The 16,382-nt window shown below is 60.8% G+C and overlaps 1 protein-coding gene across 4 annotated transcripts; it reads right to left on the bottom strand.

The window, feature by feature from the left end:
* Positions 1-7,520: 7,520 nt before the first annotated feature.
* On the bottom strand, positions 7,521-15,912 carry LOC119516904. Of its 4 annotated transcripts, XR_005213399.1 has the most exons (3): positions 15,728-15,912; positions 12,667-12,800; positions 11,969-12,543 (listed from the first exon to the last, which is right to left on the bottom strand). XR_005213399.1 is itself a non-coding variant. In XM_037813428.1 (2 exons), the coding sequence occupies exons 1-2, from the start codon at positions 15,796-15,798 to the stop codon at positions 8,572-8,574; spliced, it is 885 nt and encodes a 294-aa protein (XP_037669356.1). In that variant the 5' UTR covers positions 15,799-15,912; the 3' UTR covers positions 7,521-8,571. The 4 variants fall into 4 exon arrangements, 1 of the variants encoding a protein (XP_037669356.1); XM_037813428.1 differs by lacking the exons at positions 11,969-12,543; positions 12,667-12,800 and adding an exon at positions 7,521-9,385; XR_005213398.1 differs by having other exon boundaries at positions 11,969-12,800.
* Positions 15,913-16,382: the final 470 nt, after the last annotated feature.

A 16,382-nucleotide genomic window follows, 5' to 3' on the forward strand; every position in this document is an offset into this window, starting at 1 on the left:
CACATGTTTCATGCCCCTGGAGCCTTTCCTGGGGGGTCTCCAGAGCCCCAGAAGAAAGTCCTTCAATTTCAGAGCTGTAGACCCACAGAAGCCCTGAGCCCACACGACCGGCACTGTCAGTCCCGAGGCCTGGGAGGCTTTTGGGGAAAGTGCAGACTCACTGGTTAGGAACAGGTTTCCTCTCCCTCAACCTGAGCCCCGGGTCTCCGAGACGCCCTTGGACCACAGGACGCCACTCCGGACCCTCCCAGTGAGTCACCGCTTGGCCAAGAGCCACGTCTCCCCTCCCTCCGTGTCCCACGTCCCTGTGTGATGTCCACCCGCTCTGCTTTGTTTCCTCCCTTTTCGCTGCTGCCAGGCCCCTTCCTGCTTTCCCTGGGAGGGAGTCACTCCCGCCCTTTCCACTCCCTGCCCTTCCTCCAGCGTCCTTTGCAGATGATACTTTTGCTCCTCAATGAGCTTCCTGAGGGCCCAGGCAGGAGGACCCGGGCAGGACTGGCCGCGCTGCCGTGCCCCAGGTGCTGTCTGGGGGGGCCAGCCCTTCCCTGGGAGCTGACGTCCCCTCAGGGATCTGCACAGTCTGGCTCTACCCGCTCCTGGGCTCTGTTTGGTCACTGTCCCACCCAAGACGGAGGCCCAGGCCTGTGCTGCTCCCCCCAGAGCCCAGGGCCCAGGCTGTTGTCCCTGCAAATGGCCCCTGCGCCAACAGCAGCTCCCTGCTCTGAAAGCCAGGCAGCCCACCCGGGTGGGGTGGGGTGGGCGGCCCAAGGGAATCTGAAGGGCAGTGACTTTAAAGGTCAAAGGCATTCGTGTCTTTGTAGGGGGGTGTGGGTAGGGAGAAGAAGGATCGCGTTTCAAAACAGTTCAGAGGGGAATTTAATCCTTACCGTGTTTGGCTGGTCCCAGTTCTTTCCTTCTGGGGTGGTGGCTCCTATTACTGAGGAGACTCCTTCCCCAGAAGGAAAGAAAGGCTCATTTTCTTCTCATGAGGGCTGACCCCCAAGTGAGAGAGTAACTCCTTTTGCCAGTTTGTATATATTATGTCCCCCAGAAAAAGTCATATTCTTTACAATCTTGTAGGGGCAGACATATTAGTGTTGATTAGGTTGGAACCTTCTGATTGAGTGTTTCCATGGAGATGTGACCCACCCAACTGTGAGTGACTCCTTTGATTAGGAGTTGATTGAAAGTTTCCATGGAGCTGTGGCCCTGCCCATTCAGGGTGAGCCTTGATTAGTTCACTGGAGTCCTATAAAAAGAGCCAGGCAGGCCCAGAAGCTAGCTGCAGCTGAGAGGCACATTCTGAAGACAGCTGTTGGAAGCTGACACTGACATTTTAGAGAATGCCATTTTGAGACACAACCTGGGAGCAAGCAAACACCAGCCACGTGCCTTCTGAGCCAACAGAGGTTTTCCAGATGTCAATGGCCTTTCTCCAGTGAAGTACCCTTTGTTGATGCCTTACCTTGGACACTTTATGGCCTTAAGACTGTAACTTTGTAACCAAATAAACCCCCTTCATAAAAGCCAATCCTTTTCTGGTGTTTTGCAAAATGGCAGCTTTAGCAAACCGGAACATTCCTTGATGAACACCACGTGGTAAAGGCCCACCAAACCCACTGCCCACCGCACAGGGGATGTCAGCAGCCCCTGCCGGGCAGCGATGCTGCAACCAACTGCTCCTGTCTGCCCGGTGGGCCGGCGCCTGCTTTGCCGGGTTGCCTGTGGAATAATCAAGGCCTGGTTCTGATGCTAATCTTACTCCCAAGGCCGTTTCCCAGGAACCCACTTCAGTGCACTGTTCACCCTCCTGCCAAGAAACTGAGGAGATGGGCATGAGATGGTGAAAAGCGAAAACCCAGCAAGGTCCCACACAGCGGAGGTGACAGGTGGGCAGGGGGCTGGGACGAGCAGGGCCTCTGAGGTGTGCTAGCTCTGCTTCGGTCCTGGCTCTGCCACCCGGGCAAACCCCATCACTTCTCTGAGTTTTCTCTTGATCAGGATCCTTGTCACCACTACTATTTACTGAGTGCAAACTGTATGCCAAGCAACCCATCCATTTTCTAGTTAGTTTCTTGATAAAGAAACGAGTTTCAGGGGGATCACTAAACTTCCCCAAGACCACCTCCAACCTGGCTGTGTCCGATTCCAAGGAGCCGGCCTTTTCCCTAAGCCGTGTGCCCAGCTTCATGCTGTTACCATAAGACAGGGACGGTGAAACCCACCTGTGGAGCACGCGGCAGCGGGAAAGTCCACATGGCCCTTAGTTCCCCCCCCAGGTGACTCCAGCCCTGGTGGGAACATCTAAGGGTCTTTGAGCCACCTCCCTTGGAAGCCACACTCTGCCAGGACGGATGGAAGGGCTGCCTCGGCCCGGGCCATGTGACCCCTCCTGGTGGCTCCTCTGCCTGTGGGCTGCCTGTGCGACTCAGGGCCACTTCCGGTTTGAGCCCCTGCCTCATTCACCCTGGTGCAGAGGAAAGAGCCCTGGGCAGCCAGGGAGAGGGTGGCGGGGAGGTCAGGGCCCCAGTTCTCCCAGGCCAGGAGAGAAACACCCTGCGGCTCCTCACTGCCTCCGGGATCGATCCCAAACTCCGCGCCGGGAATCCAAGGCTCTCCATGACCCGACCCCAGGCAGCAGCTGGGTCCTGGGCACCGGGCACCCTGTGAGCTGCTGCCATTCTCGAGAGTGCTGGCTCTGCGGCCAAGGTGCCGGCTCGTGTGTCCACCACCACCCCAGGCACCGAGGAGCCCTGAGTCTCTTGGTCCCTGTTCCATGGAACCCGACCACCCTCCTGGACCCTCCTAGCTCTCCTCCCAGCCTGTCCTGCACCCCGTGACCTGCCCCAGCTCACCCTGAGGGTGAGGACATGGTGGGTCTGCCCACTTTTCCCCTGGCCCAGGAGCTTCTCAAAGGCAGTGCCTGATCCTGCCCCAGTGACTGCCCGGGCTGAGCACACAGCCTTGCTCAGTCAAGGTTCACTGATGGGAACTGAGTTGAGCCGAGTTAAGGGGGCTCCTGCCCACTCTGAGTTGTCCCCCTCCCCCTGAAGTCTTACCCTTCCCAGTGCTTGTCAATTTTCTGCCCTCCTACTTGTGTTAACCCCATGACATGATCTAGCCTCAGTTCACAGACTCTTGCTTTGTGTGTGGGCACTTTGGGCAGGCCGCCCTGGACAGTTGGGCAGGCTGGGGACTGCACAATTCCAGGGGTACCACTTACATAGCCCACCATGTGCCTGGTGCTCCATGGAGTTGTAGGAGGTGGCGGCCCTGCCCCCAGCTGCCTTCTGCCTCTTGATGCCAAGGCCCAGCTTGGGGAAGGTTCAGACTCTGTTTTTCTTTCCTAGGGGCTTTTATCTTGCCAAGCAATTCAGTTCTGGGGCTGCGGCATTGCCTGCAGGTGTAGCCAGCTCCTTCACAGCAGTGCCCTCAAGGGAACACCTCATTCTCTGTTTCCCTCTATTACCACGGAACTAGACAGGGTCCTAGAGACCCCCAGCCAGGACACCGACACCTGCCCACTGACCTGGCCTTCTGTTTGGTAGTGGTGACATCTGATTATGGTCCTAACTGGGATGCCTTTGAGAGTGACAAGGAGTCCTGATGTATTATACCATGACAACAGGTGTGAGCCGTGACTGTCTAGGCGAACTGAGGGGTGTAAGTTCCCTCTGTGCTCAGCCCTAATTCATGTGGCCTCGCTCCTTGGTCTCACCTCGAGCCTGCTCTCCCCCTGATGCCACTGGCCTAGCTCCAGGAGTCCCGTGCATTTGCAAGACCTGATTCTAAGCTACAACCCTGACCCCATCCCCCACTGTCCACGTGTGCATGCACACACACACACACACACACCTGCAAGTGAGGAACCTGAGGCCAGGTGAGATTCTTCACCCACTCTGTCTCCCATCTGAGCTCTGATGGGTTTTAGGGTCAGCACCACTTTTGTGTACCCAGCCTGCTTTCTGCCCCCCATCCCTCTCCCATCTCCTGAGCTCACGTCCCAGTATTTGGCTGATGGTAGATTCACACTCTTTCCGAGAGTACATCCCCACCCTCCTCTCCATCACCTGGCTGTGTTATTCCGGGACAAGTCACTTCACCACTCGGTGACTCACTTTCCTTATCTATTAAACAGAAAGAAGGAAGAATAATAAGAGTCACAGGTTATTAAACCAGAAGTACTGCAGAGTTACTTCGTTTAATCCTTTCAGCGACCCTGCAGGACAGAGATTATTATTCCCTTTTTACAGATAAGGAAACTGATGCTTAGAGATGTACGTGACCCTCTGAAGTCTCGTGGTTCGTGAGGGGCAGAGCCGAGATTCGAGAGCCAGCCTATTTCACTCCAACACCTGTGCTGCTTCCCCTCCTCAGCTGAGCGGAAAGAGAACCCAGGAGGGGCCACTTCCCCCGGGGGACAGAAGGGAAGGCAGTGCCGGAGCTGGGACAGCACTGCATGGAGGGCTCCTGGGGGCAGGAGAGGGGGCCCTGCTTTTTGCCTTCCCCGTTCCCCACCCTGCTCCCATCCCAGCCCTAGCTGCCGGTCAGCTGGGCCAGCCTGGGCCAGGAGAGCTGGTGCAGAAGCTTTGGCTGGAGGTCAGGGGCCTTGGGGCCTGGCCCTGCCCCACCAGGTGGAACCAGCCATGGCCCCTCGTGCGGCCTCGGGCCACCTGGGCACAGCCCCTGCCAAGCCCGCCTCGCGGGAGCACGGAGCAGCCTCACGGGAGAGTGCGTGGGAGGGGCTGGGTGCCCTCCATGATGTGGGTGCAAACCCGGGGGCACTGCTCCTGCTGGGTGTCATCTGTCCCTGGGTGTTCTCGAATATCTGCTGACGGGACGGATGGGGAAGGGCTGATTCAGGCACTCTGGGCCCCGATCCCTGAGCTCATCTTTCTGAGGGGCAAATAAAAAAAAAGGTCTGTGACATTCCCTCCTCAAAACCCCCTGGATGCGATGGAATCACCAGGAGCCGGGATATGTCCAAAAGCAAGAATGAAAATAACTGAGAAACTGCCAAGAGTCGGGAGGACGCAGGCCCAGAGGTGGCGGAGGGGCCAACGGTGGCGACCAGGGAGGGAGATAAAGAGCCCCCGTGGGTCCCTGGGGGTGGGTGGGGGTCTCCTGGAGGCCGTGAGGAAGAGCCTGGGGGTCAGGCTTCCCCTCCGCCTGGGTAACTCACTTCAACCCCCGTGTGCACAAGGAGCGAGGAAAAGCGGGTGAAGCAGCAGCCGGTGGCCCTTGGCTGGGGACCCTGTCCTGGGCCTGCAGAGGGTGGGCACGGCCGGGGGGGCTGCAGGACCCTGTCCTGGGGTCTGGCTGCATGGCGGCCTCTGTGCAGCGGGGGCTGCTTTCTTCAGCTCCGTCCAAGCGTCAGGCCCTGAGCTGAGAGGCCACTGCAGGCTCCCACAGGGGCACTCAGTGGACAGGGCAGGAGACAGACCTGGGGGGCGAGTAGCGGGGGACGGAGGTCAGCGACACCCTGTGTGGTTTCTGATGATTTTAGCTGCGAGGGAGGAGGTCAGGGGATCTTCATCTGAGGCCATCGTGTTCAGTGGACACGAGCCCCAGGGGAGGCTCACGGCTGGGGCAGGAAGGTCGGCAGGGGCAGGGCGGTGGCCATGGGTGACAGCAGCTGGCAGCAGAAGGAGCAGCCCCGGATCAGAGAGGCCGAGAGAACTGCATCCCGAGGAGGCCCCGGAGGTCACTGTCTGATCTGGAGGGGCCACGCGCTGGTTCACGGGAACGGAAGTAACGGAAATGTGGCCGAGACTGCAGAGAGCATCCGGCTGGAATCAATTGTCAGCTGTCCACTGGGGGACTTTCCACAGGACAAGACAGAGGATCCCACATGGCCCCTGGGGGTTGGGGGCTTCTGCTCCCTTGCTGCCCAGCTGGCCCCTCTGCGTGGCCTGTCCTGGGTGGCACTGCCCTTGGCAGGGACCCCCATATCCTCCCCTCCCCTGGCAGGAGCCATGCATGGCTGGGGACCAGCAGGGACAGGACTCTGGGCAGGTCTGCTCCCCAGGCACCTGGGCTGTGGGCACTGCCTCCCGGGACTCTGGCTTGTTAGAATTCAGCTATTCGGACCCACTGGGCATCGGCTCCCCTCAGTGACTAGGTCCTGGTTCACATCTCAGTTCAAATTTCCAAGCTTTGTCTGTTTGTCACCTGGCACTTACAACCAAGGCTCTCAGTAAGCCACCCCCATTGCCTGCTCTCCTCAGAGGGAGAGCGAGGGACCCTGGGGAAGGGCTGTTCCCGCAGGGCACCCCGTGTCCACATCGGAACCCAGGCCTGCTCAGCTCTCCAAATCCAGGGAGAGACCTCGGGGGGGAGGCCTGGCTCCAAAGTCCATTTTCTTTCCCTGGGAGACTCTTAGGGCCATCCTTGCCACCGAAGAACTCGCTGCTGTTTCTGAAGCCCACTGCTATTTGCCAAGACAAGCTCAGCGTTTCAGATGCTTCCGTTCCGTGCAGGCAGTGACGCACCGTCTTCCCACAGCTGGCCCTATCACTCAGTAGCTGAGTGACCTTGGGCAAGTCAACCTTCCCAAGCATCAGTTTCTCATTTGTTAGAAATAGATAATAATAGCTACCTCCCCCGTGGCCTTGAGAAGCACATGAGCTGCATTTGGAAAATACTTGGAATAGTCTCTGGAACACAGCATCTTCAAAAAGTTAGCTATTATTCTTTTAATCTCTCTTTTTTCCCTCCTCTATTGAGGATATCTGTAGCTTGACTGCTATCTATCTGTCCACCTATCTCTCCACATATTTAAACCATTCTAGCATCTTGTGGGTGATGCAGCCCTACAACCCCTTGGCCCATTTCATGTGGTCGCTTTGAGGAATGAGTAACAAATGTGCCCATAAAAACCTCTGCTGAATGTCAAATCCTTAAAGATAATGTTCCAGAAGTGCTGGCTTTCCTCGAGGTTGCACACCCAGCCGGAGACAAAGAAAAGAAGAAGTCTCAGAGTTGTGTGTTTGTGTGGGTGTTGATGTCCACCACTCATTTTTAAACTTTATGGAAAAAAGAGCAACTAGTGACCTGAAACTTGAATGACTCATCCTCACCCGACTTCTGCGCCTTGCGGCAGCCGGCTCTCAGCATGCGGAACCAGCATGTGCACATGTGAGCTGGGTGAGCTGCCCCGGCTCGTGCCATCCACCGGGAGCTCTGGGACGTCGAGGCAGGACACGGGGTCTGGCGGACACCTGTAGCTCCTTTGGGGAAACTGCCGTGGGGGGCTTGGGGTCAAGGTTCAGGCTCTCGGGACTTTGGCGTGAAGACCTGAAAGAAGGAGCTTTTCCAAGCCCTGGAGAGGTGAGAGAGTTGCAAAACTCACCCTAAGCAAAGGAAGACGCTGGGTCACACCCTGTCCCTGCCCAGCCTCGGTGGAATAAGCTCACGGAGCCTGCGAAGCAAAGCCCAGGCCATTTCGTATTCTGATTTTTATTTCACTTAATATTTTATGCCTCCAGCCCCTGTCTTGCTGAAAAAATAATGCTGGCTCACATTTTTTAGTGCTTATTATGTCCCAGACACAATTCTAAGCACTTTGTATGAATGAACGCTTTTAAACTTAATTATTCTACCAGGTACATTTTCCTGCCCAAGGAAACTGAGCTATAGAAAGATTAAGAAATTGCACCAGGTGCCTGTCGAGCCCGACTTAACCCAGCATCTCCCGCATTTACTTAACCATGGAACAATTTTTTTTTTTTAGGTAGCTACTATTAAGCCTTCTGGGACGGTGTGTACAGATTTGCTGACGTCCCCTGTGCCGTGTTCTCGTCTCCTGCAGCCAGGCCCAGAACGAGGCCACTGTGTCCTCCCGGGGGTGCCCCCCTTCCTGCCAGCCCCCACCTCCCCCACTGCCTTCCTCCCAAACCAACAGCAGCCCCTTCGATCCATCACCCGCCCCTGGAGTCTCTGCCCGACTGGGCCGTGTTCCTCCGTGGGGAGAGGTGCGGGGGACGGTGCAGCCCTGCAGCAGAGTGGGGTCACAGGGGCACGAGGCGCCCACCACCTGGCATAGGGGCCCCAAGGGAGGGCCAAGGGGTGTCCACAGGTGACGCCTTCTCCTAAAGGACCGTGGTGTCCTGCGGCTGCAGGTGACCCTTCGTCCTTGGTTTTTCTGCCACGGGACAGTGCAGATGGCGGTGCCTTCCCCTCTGTCTTCCGGGTTCTGCTGACCTCCGGCTTCTGGCTGCCCCCCGTGGCTTCTGTCTGTCTGCCTTTCCCTCTGTTTTTAAAGAGCTGCAGCCATCGGATGGGCGCCCAGCCTGGCGTGTGGGGTCTTCACGGGAGGATCACCTGGAGGGGCCCTCTTCACAGAGCGTCACCCCCACAGGCCGGGAGGGGGCCCCGATTCACCCCCAACAGGCACCACACCTGTGCTTTCCCCCGAAGAACCCCACCCTGCAGGCTCCGAGAGGCGCCGCTCCTGGACCGCAGCAGTGACGCCTCTCGAGAAGCTTCTGGGCATCCCAGAGAGAGGCAGGGCTTGGCTCTCACTCGAGCCCCTGGTTCCAGCTCCCTAGACATCGGGGAAATGCTCCTTCCTCATTGCCCAGCACTTGCTCCTTCGAGCCATGATTGTGGTCTTGGGGCAGTGGGGCCCCAGAAGCTGCTGTGAGGTGGCGTGAGTCCTGACAACCCGGTCTGGGTGGGGGGACAGGGACGGAGGCAGGTCGGGATCCCGGGGGCCCACAGGACAGATCCCGAGAGCAGACTGGCCCAGGGACAGCCCGGGGCAGTGAGAGGACAGGGACGAGAGTGAAAAGGAGGCCCGGGCGGAGGAAGCAGCCTGTGCCAAGTGGGGGGACACCGCAGCATCTGCAGCCCATCGCGGGCAGCATGTGGGGAGCTGAGGGCCGAGGCTGGGAGCCAAACGGGCAGATCAGGAAGGGCCTCTTCAGCCATGCCAAGGAGTCTGGATTCCTCTGGAGGGCTTTTAGCAGGGAAGAGGCCGGATGTGAGGTGTGCCCTGGACAGCTCTCTCGGTGGTGGGTGCAGGGCAGAGGCTGCCCGAGGGCGAAGGGCCCACTGCCTGGGCCAGCACAGCAGGAGGCCCTGGTGCTCCCACAGGGCAGGCCTGACCCCGGGTTTGGAGGGGACCTCGGAGGCAGGGGGAGCCCCCCTCCCTGACAGGCAGGGCCCGAGGGCTGCGAGCTCACCCTTCCTGTGACTCGGCCCTGACAATAGGCGGGAGCTGCTGGGGCACCTCCACGGGGCATGCCCAGCTGAAAGCAGGCGGCCTCGGCTCCAGGACACGCTCTTCAGGGCAGCCAAGCAATTATTTCTTATCTCACCCAGTGAGAGGCTCACATGGAAATCACTCCCATCCTTCTGTTCACGTTTTATGGGGCTGCTTATTCTGAACAGGAAAAGAGCAGAAAATAGAACCGTTCTCTGGCTGGGTGCCAACTGGAGGGCTTTCCCCCTGTTGTTTCTGAGTGGCAGGGACGGGAGGGCTGGCGTGGCCTCTCTCAGGGGCTCTCAGGGCAGAGCAGGCACCTTCAGGGGGTCTGGGAAACGTGGAGCTGGCAGCCCTGGGAGAGTCACCTCCTGCACCTAGCTAGGGGAGTCTGAGCACCTGAAGGGGTGGGAGCCTCAGAAATCTGCCCACCCTCAGCCCCACACCTGGACAGCCCCCCTTTGGGGAGAGAAGTCCTCGCTCTCCTGTTTTCCCTTTGGAACAAAGCAAATAACCCCGGGAAGGCCCCGTCTCTAACCCTTGGTGGAGAGAGTTGAGAGCAAGGCCCTGAGGTAGAACCGGAGGCATCCGGGGTCCAGGGGGCTGGAGCAGGAGGAGGGGGTGGGGGGGCACGGACGAGCGGGGCTGGGGGCAGGGGTCACGGGGAGAGCCCTGGGATGAGAGGGGAGACCCAGGCTCTGGCCCAGCTCTGCCGGCCCGTGTCCTGCTGAGCCCATGGCCCTGCCTCCCCGACTTCACTTCCCTCTCCTGGAAAGTGGGTTCTCCCCGTTCAACCAGGGCCCCAGGAAAAGGCACGGACAGCTCATCCCACCCCCAGATGCCCAAACAAAGCAAATAGCAAGTCCTCAAAGGACAGTCGCCCTGCAGCCGGGTGTGGAGGCTTGAACGAGCTGCGGGACGGGGAGCCCTTGCCGGCTGGCCCTGGGTCACGGTCTTGCTGCAATTCCTGGGAACAGCCAGCTCGGGGCTTGGCATGCTCAGAAATTCCGAGGGTTCCCTGGAGTCTTGGAAGCTGAGAGTGGGGCGGCAGGCCCTGGGGGAGGGAGTGACCCTGGCTGGGGACTGTCTGCCATCGGGGTGGAGATGCCTCTGCCTCTTACGAGCTGCGGGCCTTGGGCTGCCCCATTTCTCTGACAAGCTTTCCCACGAGCTTTGGGAGAAATGAAGCAGAAGACGAAGGGGCCACGTTCCCGTTGCTCGTTGCTGAAGCCCCAGTGCCTCCTCGGCCTCCGGTGAATGTTTGTTGAATGAATAATGCAAGCGAAGGACCTAAAACGTATTATATTGCCTGGCCTAGAATCACAAGTGAGCGTAGCTGCTGCTATCAGTATCACCGTTAAACGTTTGATAAGACGGTCACTCGAGGAGGAAGGAATCCAGCACCCCATGGATGGAAATAGAAGATGGGGATGAAGGTTCAAACCCGGGGCCATGGAGTGGGAAAACTCCGTGAAAAGAAGCAGGGACCGTGGACCCCCAGGTCCCCTGAGGAGTTTCCTTGTTTGGTTCCATCTCTTTCTGACAAGAAAGTTCCTGCCTTCTATTTAATTCCTGTCACTCCTGTCCTTCCCCTTAGGAGGTGACCCCTGGCGGGGCGGGGGGATTCCACACTCACCCAGGCCCCCCTCAGCGCCCGGCGTGGATGCTGCACACAGAGGTGCTCTGCAGAGAACATGCATGAATGGCCCCCCCAGTGCCCAGCAGGGGCCCCAGCCAGGCCTTCCTGCTCCTGTGATCCCACAGCGGTTGCCCTGGAAAGATGGGGCAGCTTAGGGGGAGCTGAGCTGGGTGTCTGACCCCTGACCCCTAGCTCTCGGGGATCTGCCTGTACACGTAACCCAGTGTGAGAGCGTCCTGGAGGGTGCAGGGCTCGGCTCACACTGGAGCCCTTGCTCCCAGCTCCCCAGACAACAGGGAAATGCTCCTTCCCCACTGCCCAGCATTTATCCCTTCGAGCCATGATTGTGGTTTTGGGGGCAATGGGACCCCAGCCACTGTCCCCATGGCCACTGGCCGTGTAAATGGCACCTGTGACCTTTCTCCGTCTCTAGGGCATGTGGACCTCCCCTCTGTGGAAGAGGCTCCTGCCCTGGACGTGGGCCTGGGGTGCCTCCTCCACGTGGCTTCCTGCCCCTCAAGAGCTCCTTGTATCTGTCGCCCCAGTGGCCAATCACGCCCTGACATTTCCTGCGTGCCTTGCCCCAGCCCTGTGGTCCGTCCAATTCAGCCAACCAGGGAGGGGTGTCCTTGTCCCAGTCACCCCTCCCTGGTCCCTGCAGCTGCCGAAAGCCCCTGTTGTTGAGCTGAGGCTGTTGTGAGCCGGGTCTCCCCACAGAAAGCAGGGGTCGTGGGGCCTCCGCCGGGGTCACCTCCTCGGACCTGCATTGAACTTCTGCCCAGGGTGGGGCTGGTCCACGCCCGTCTCCCCCGCACCAGCCGGCCTGGGCGGCCCCCTGCGGCCTGGGACGGGAGCTCCCTCCAAGCACCTGGGGCTCGTGCCCCCTCTGCCACCCACCCCACCCACCTGGAAGCCAGTCACAACCTCAGGAAGTCCCCTGCCCACCCCGGACCCCCACGGGCCACTCTGTAATTTGAGGAAAACGATCGGGTTTCTCTCACCCATTCCCAAACCAACTGCTTTAAAAACAATTCTTCAGGGGCAGGATGTGTCCGGGATGCTGGAGGCCCCCCTCTTCCCCGCAACCCCCCCGGCCAGCCCCCGTGCTTGCACTCGCTGTCTTACCCCTGCGAATCCTTGGCTGACCCCCCATTGCCCTCGGGACACAGTCCCTGCTGCGTCTGTCTCACCCGGTCAACAAGCCTTGAAGAATGTCCCCTGCGGTGAGGTGGCAGCGATGGCCCGATGGCCGGACCCTGGAGACGGGTTGGCCCCAGTCTCAGGCTCTCACCCTCGGGGGCAGCGTCAGGATGGGTGGGTGGCCCACCAGGAGATCAAGCCCACCTGCCCGGGGTGAGGCCTATCCCGGCCAGGCCTCTCCCGGACCCCCGCCTGGGGATGGGCCCCCGCTGAGCAGAGGCGGGAGGGGGTGGGGCCAGCAGCTGGGGCCGGGGGTGGCGGTGGGGGTGGGGGGAAAACCTGTGCTGAGCACTAGCGGGTACAGAGGTGCGACACCCAGCTGCCTCTGCTCTCTTGTGCGTGCTCCTGGGTGAGGAGCGCCATGTTGGAACTGCAAAAGGAGTTCCGGAGGGTGGAAGAGGGGGCTTTGACCCTGGGTGGGACCGGGCGGCCTTCCTGGAGGAGGAGGCCTTCCACGCTGCGCCGGCTCTTGGCAGGTGAAGATGAAGGAGGGTGTTTGCTGCAGGGGAAGAGAACAACATTCGCAAAGTCCTGGTTGTCAGAAGTCAGGGCATTTGGGGGTGTGGGAGGAATGTGGGGTGTCATGACGAGCAGGAGAGGAGGCTGGGAAACAGGGGCTGACCGGACTGAGGGGCTCCCTGGGTGCAGGAAGTTCCGTGCTGAAGGGACGAAGCTGGTCACGGTCCTGGGAAGGGCCAGTTGTGTTCAGAGAAACCGGCCTTGTGGCTGCTGGTAAGAAGTCTGGCTTTTTGTTCTCTAAGCGACAAGGAATTGCAGAAGGATTTTTTGGAAAGGGAAGGGGAGGAAGCATCTTCTATAAATGAGCCCACTTTAGCCCCTCACAGATGGGAGTGATTTTCCTGGGTCACAAAGCTGGTAAGTGGCCGAGCTGGGTTTTGAGGGTGAGCGTGTTTGGCTCTGAGGCTCGGGCTCACCTCTGGGCCCCCCGTGTCTCAGGACAGGGCTCTGGCAGGACATGGGGTGAGAAGCCCGGCCCAAAGGAGCCTCGGCTGCCTGGGCCCTGTGTGAGGGAGCGGGCTTGCACCGCGGCTCTCCGTTCCCTTTCTGTGGCAAGAGACGACCAGCCAGCAGCCCCCGGGCCACACTCGGCCGTCCCGGCTCTGCGCCCCTTGTCCAGCCCGGGGAGCCTGGTGCATAAGGGTGGGTGGAGGAGGGGCTTGGCCTGGGCCTCCAGGGACTCCAGGGCTCCTGAGGGGCCAGCCTCCTGGGGTGGGGGACACTCTTCCTTCTGGAGCAGGTGGCATAAACTCTAGTCTAAGGTATCGCCCCTGACCAGGCCCAAGCCGCTTGGGGACGCGGCAGCGACACCGCACTGAGAGCCAGGCAGCGACCTGCCAACCAGCTGCCCCGAGGAGCCCTGACCCAGAAGCAGGCGCCGGCGGGAGGAGCCGGCTGAGCAGGAAGGCCAGCGGGCAGGGGTGCCAAGGGCTGGAGGGCCTGGCAGGAGTTGTGGTGGGCCATGGCACGCCCAGCAGGAGGGCATGAGCATCTGAACAGGTGGCTGGGCCCGACGATGGAAGTCTGGCCATGGGCAGCCAGGTCCTGGGCACCCAGTCCGGGGCAGGGCTGAGCCTGCCGACGGTGGCCCGGGGACTGCTGCCGGGGGTGGGGGAAGGGGTGGGCAGGAAGCCAGGCGCATTGGTGTCCCGGGCACGCCACCAGGATCTGCAGAGAGGCTGACGGACGTGGCTCAGGGCCCTGGTGCCTGTGTCAGGCTTCTAGAACGTCCCGCTGCCCTTGGATGTTGGGGTACGGGAGGGAGCCAGCTTGCTGAGTCTCATCCTCACGGTTGCAATGAGGGCAGGCAGTGGCGACCCTTGTTTGGGGTGCTTTGCTGGGAGAGCCCCAGATAGGTGCCGAGCAGGCAGGGTGAGTGCAGGCTGTCGGGACCTTAGCCCACCGGTGGGTGGGTGCGGCAAACGAGGGGTCAGCCTTGTTCAGAAGCCGCGGCAGGGCCATTTCCGGGGAAGAACAGGGGTGGGGTGGGATTGGTCCCACCATGGGCACGAGAGGGGCTCCTTGCAGCCCCTGTGGGCAGCTCTGGGGTCTGGAGAGGCTGGTTCTGGCTGGGACCCAGCACGGCCCCTCCCCTGGGCACCCGGCCGAGGGGTAGGGGGCCCTGCTGAGGCTCTTCTAAGGCCCTTGGACTGCCAGGGGGAGCCAGGGGCTGGGCTTGGCAGCAGCCGGGCCTCTGGCCCTGCCCGGGAAAGGTCAGAGGTCAGGAGCTGGCCCTCGGCCAGCAGGAAGAGGCCGGCCCCCATTCAGACCAGAGTCCTCCCCATTTGGAATCCAGAGAGAGCCGAGCTGGGGCCCTGGCAGCGGCTTGTCTGGGAGCCATTTGGCAGCTTTTCCTGTTGCTCTCCCTCGGCTCAGCAAGGGATGACTCTGTGTCCTCTCCTGGGAGGGAGCAGGGCCCTCGGAGGCCAGCGGGGTTGGCCCTGGGACCCAGGGGAGCAGGTCTGCTGGGTGGAGTCAAGGTCTGTGGCCGGGCTGCCACCCCTCGGCCGCCCCGTGCCCACCCAGGACCCCACACCGGAGCACCTTCCGGCAGGCGGCTCCACACAGCCCCTTCCCTGATCAGAGGTGGCCTCCCTGGTGCTTACAAGAGAAACTCAGACTCTGATCCGGCCACTGGGTCTTTGACCCGCTGCCTCCAGCCTCCTTTCACTGCCAGGCCAGCCAGGCCGCCAGTCCCGAACGCCCAGCCCTGGGCCTTCGTTCCTGTAATTTGGTTGCTCCTTTTTTTTGTCAACTCCAAAATATTCACATTTCGGATATCCAGGCCCAGCTCAGACCCCTCATCCTGGACTTAACTTCTGCCCTCTCTGGAGACACAGATTTGTTTTTGCATTCACGACCCCCGAGCCCGGGAGGCCCGGCCGGTTCCTTTCTGCCTCTCCCTGGACCCCAGCTCCGGGCCTGGCACAGGGAAGACCTCGCTAGTGAGTGGCAGTGGCGGAGGCATTCACGGGGACCCGTCAGCAATGCCCTCAGCCCCAGGGGCAGCCAACCCCACAGGTGGCAAGAGTGCCCTGCCCTCCCTCCCGAGTGTCTGCAGAGGCTGCGCCCCGGCCGACAGAGGCCCTGGCACCTCCGGGCCGGCAGAAAGGAGACACTGCCCTGAGCCGCTGGCTCCAGCTTGCCCAGGAGGCGCCACCCAAAGCATCCTCTGTCTCTCTCAAACTTGGGCAGGTCTCTGTCCCCAGGAAGGACAGGAGGCCACAGAAGACTCTGTCCCCGAGGTTGGAGCCACTCCAGGGGCGGCTGCCGGGACCCCCGGGGTGCAGAGACCACTTGTGACGGCCACCGGCCTGGCCTGGGCGGCTCGAGGCAGGGCCCTGGAGGGAGGGTGGAGGTGGCCGCTCCCGGGTGGGCTGGGGACTGGGGGGAGCGGGGAGAGGTGGGGTGACACACAGGCACGTCCCCTTGTCCCCTGTCGTCCCGGGCCCCCGCCCCTTCCTGGATGTCTGGGTTCCCACTCCCTGATGGCCCGGCCTGTGACTGCTGTCTGCCGCCCAGGCCTGGGCACGGAGAGGCTGTGTCCCCGAGCTGTGCTTCCCAACCCCGTTCCATGGCTCTGATGGCACATTCCTGTCCCCAGTCACTGATGGGAGGAGAAGAGGGTTAGGACAGGGAGGAAAATCTACCAGGAAAATACACACGGCGAGCAGCTACGACGCGCCAGGCGGAGAGCTGTCCCCTTCACCGTGGGCCTCGCTGAACCACAAGCCATGAGATAAACGGGGTTCTCCCCATTTTACAGATCGGGAGGCTCAGGCTGCGAGGGCTCAAGGAACCGGCCACCTCCATGTGTCAGAACCAGGAGTCCGGCTCTTAGGTCTTGGGACTCAACAGCCTGTCCCTTCTCCGTTCCGCGAGGGGAAGGGCTGGGGGACCATGTCCCCACCCCCCCGGCCTGGGCCAGTGTTTTGGGGACTTCCGAGCTGTCAGGTGGCAGGACATAGGGCACGCTCAGAGATGTTTCTGGAAGGGGACAGGGCATGTGTCGTTGAGGTCAAAGTTTTCAGGGACAGAGGGGCCGGGCCTGCTGGGGGAGGAGTCCCAAAAATCACATGATGGGTGGCTGCTTGGAACCGGGAACAGCAGCCCATGGGGTACCAGCAGAGAGGAGAGGGAGAGCCCAGGCCCCTCGTCCCTGCCCTCCCCTCCCCCAGCTGCCACAACCGGTGGTTTTCCTGTGGTCGATGCTGCTCTGCCCTTGAGGAGACCCCACCTGTGCAAGGACAGGTGGTGATGCAGCCGTGCCCCCCGCCCCTCTCCAGCTCTGGCCTTGGCAGACACCCCTCAGCCCTGGCC

The sequence above is a fragment of the Choloepus didactylus genome, chromosome 20, assembly GCF_015220235.1.
Source record: "Choloepus didactylus isolate mChoDid1 chromosome 20, mChoDid1.pri, whole genome shotgun sequence".
NCBI classification, from domain to species: domain Eukaryota; kingdom Metazoa; phylum Chordata; class Mammalia; order Pilosa; family Megalonychidae; genus Choloepus; species Choloepus didactylus.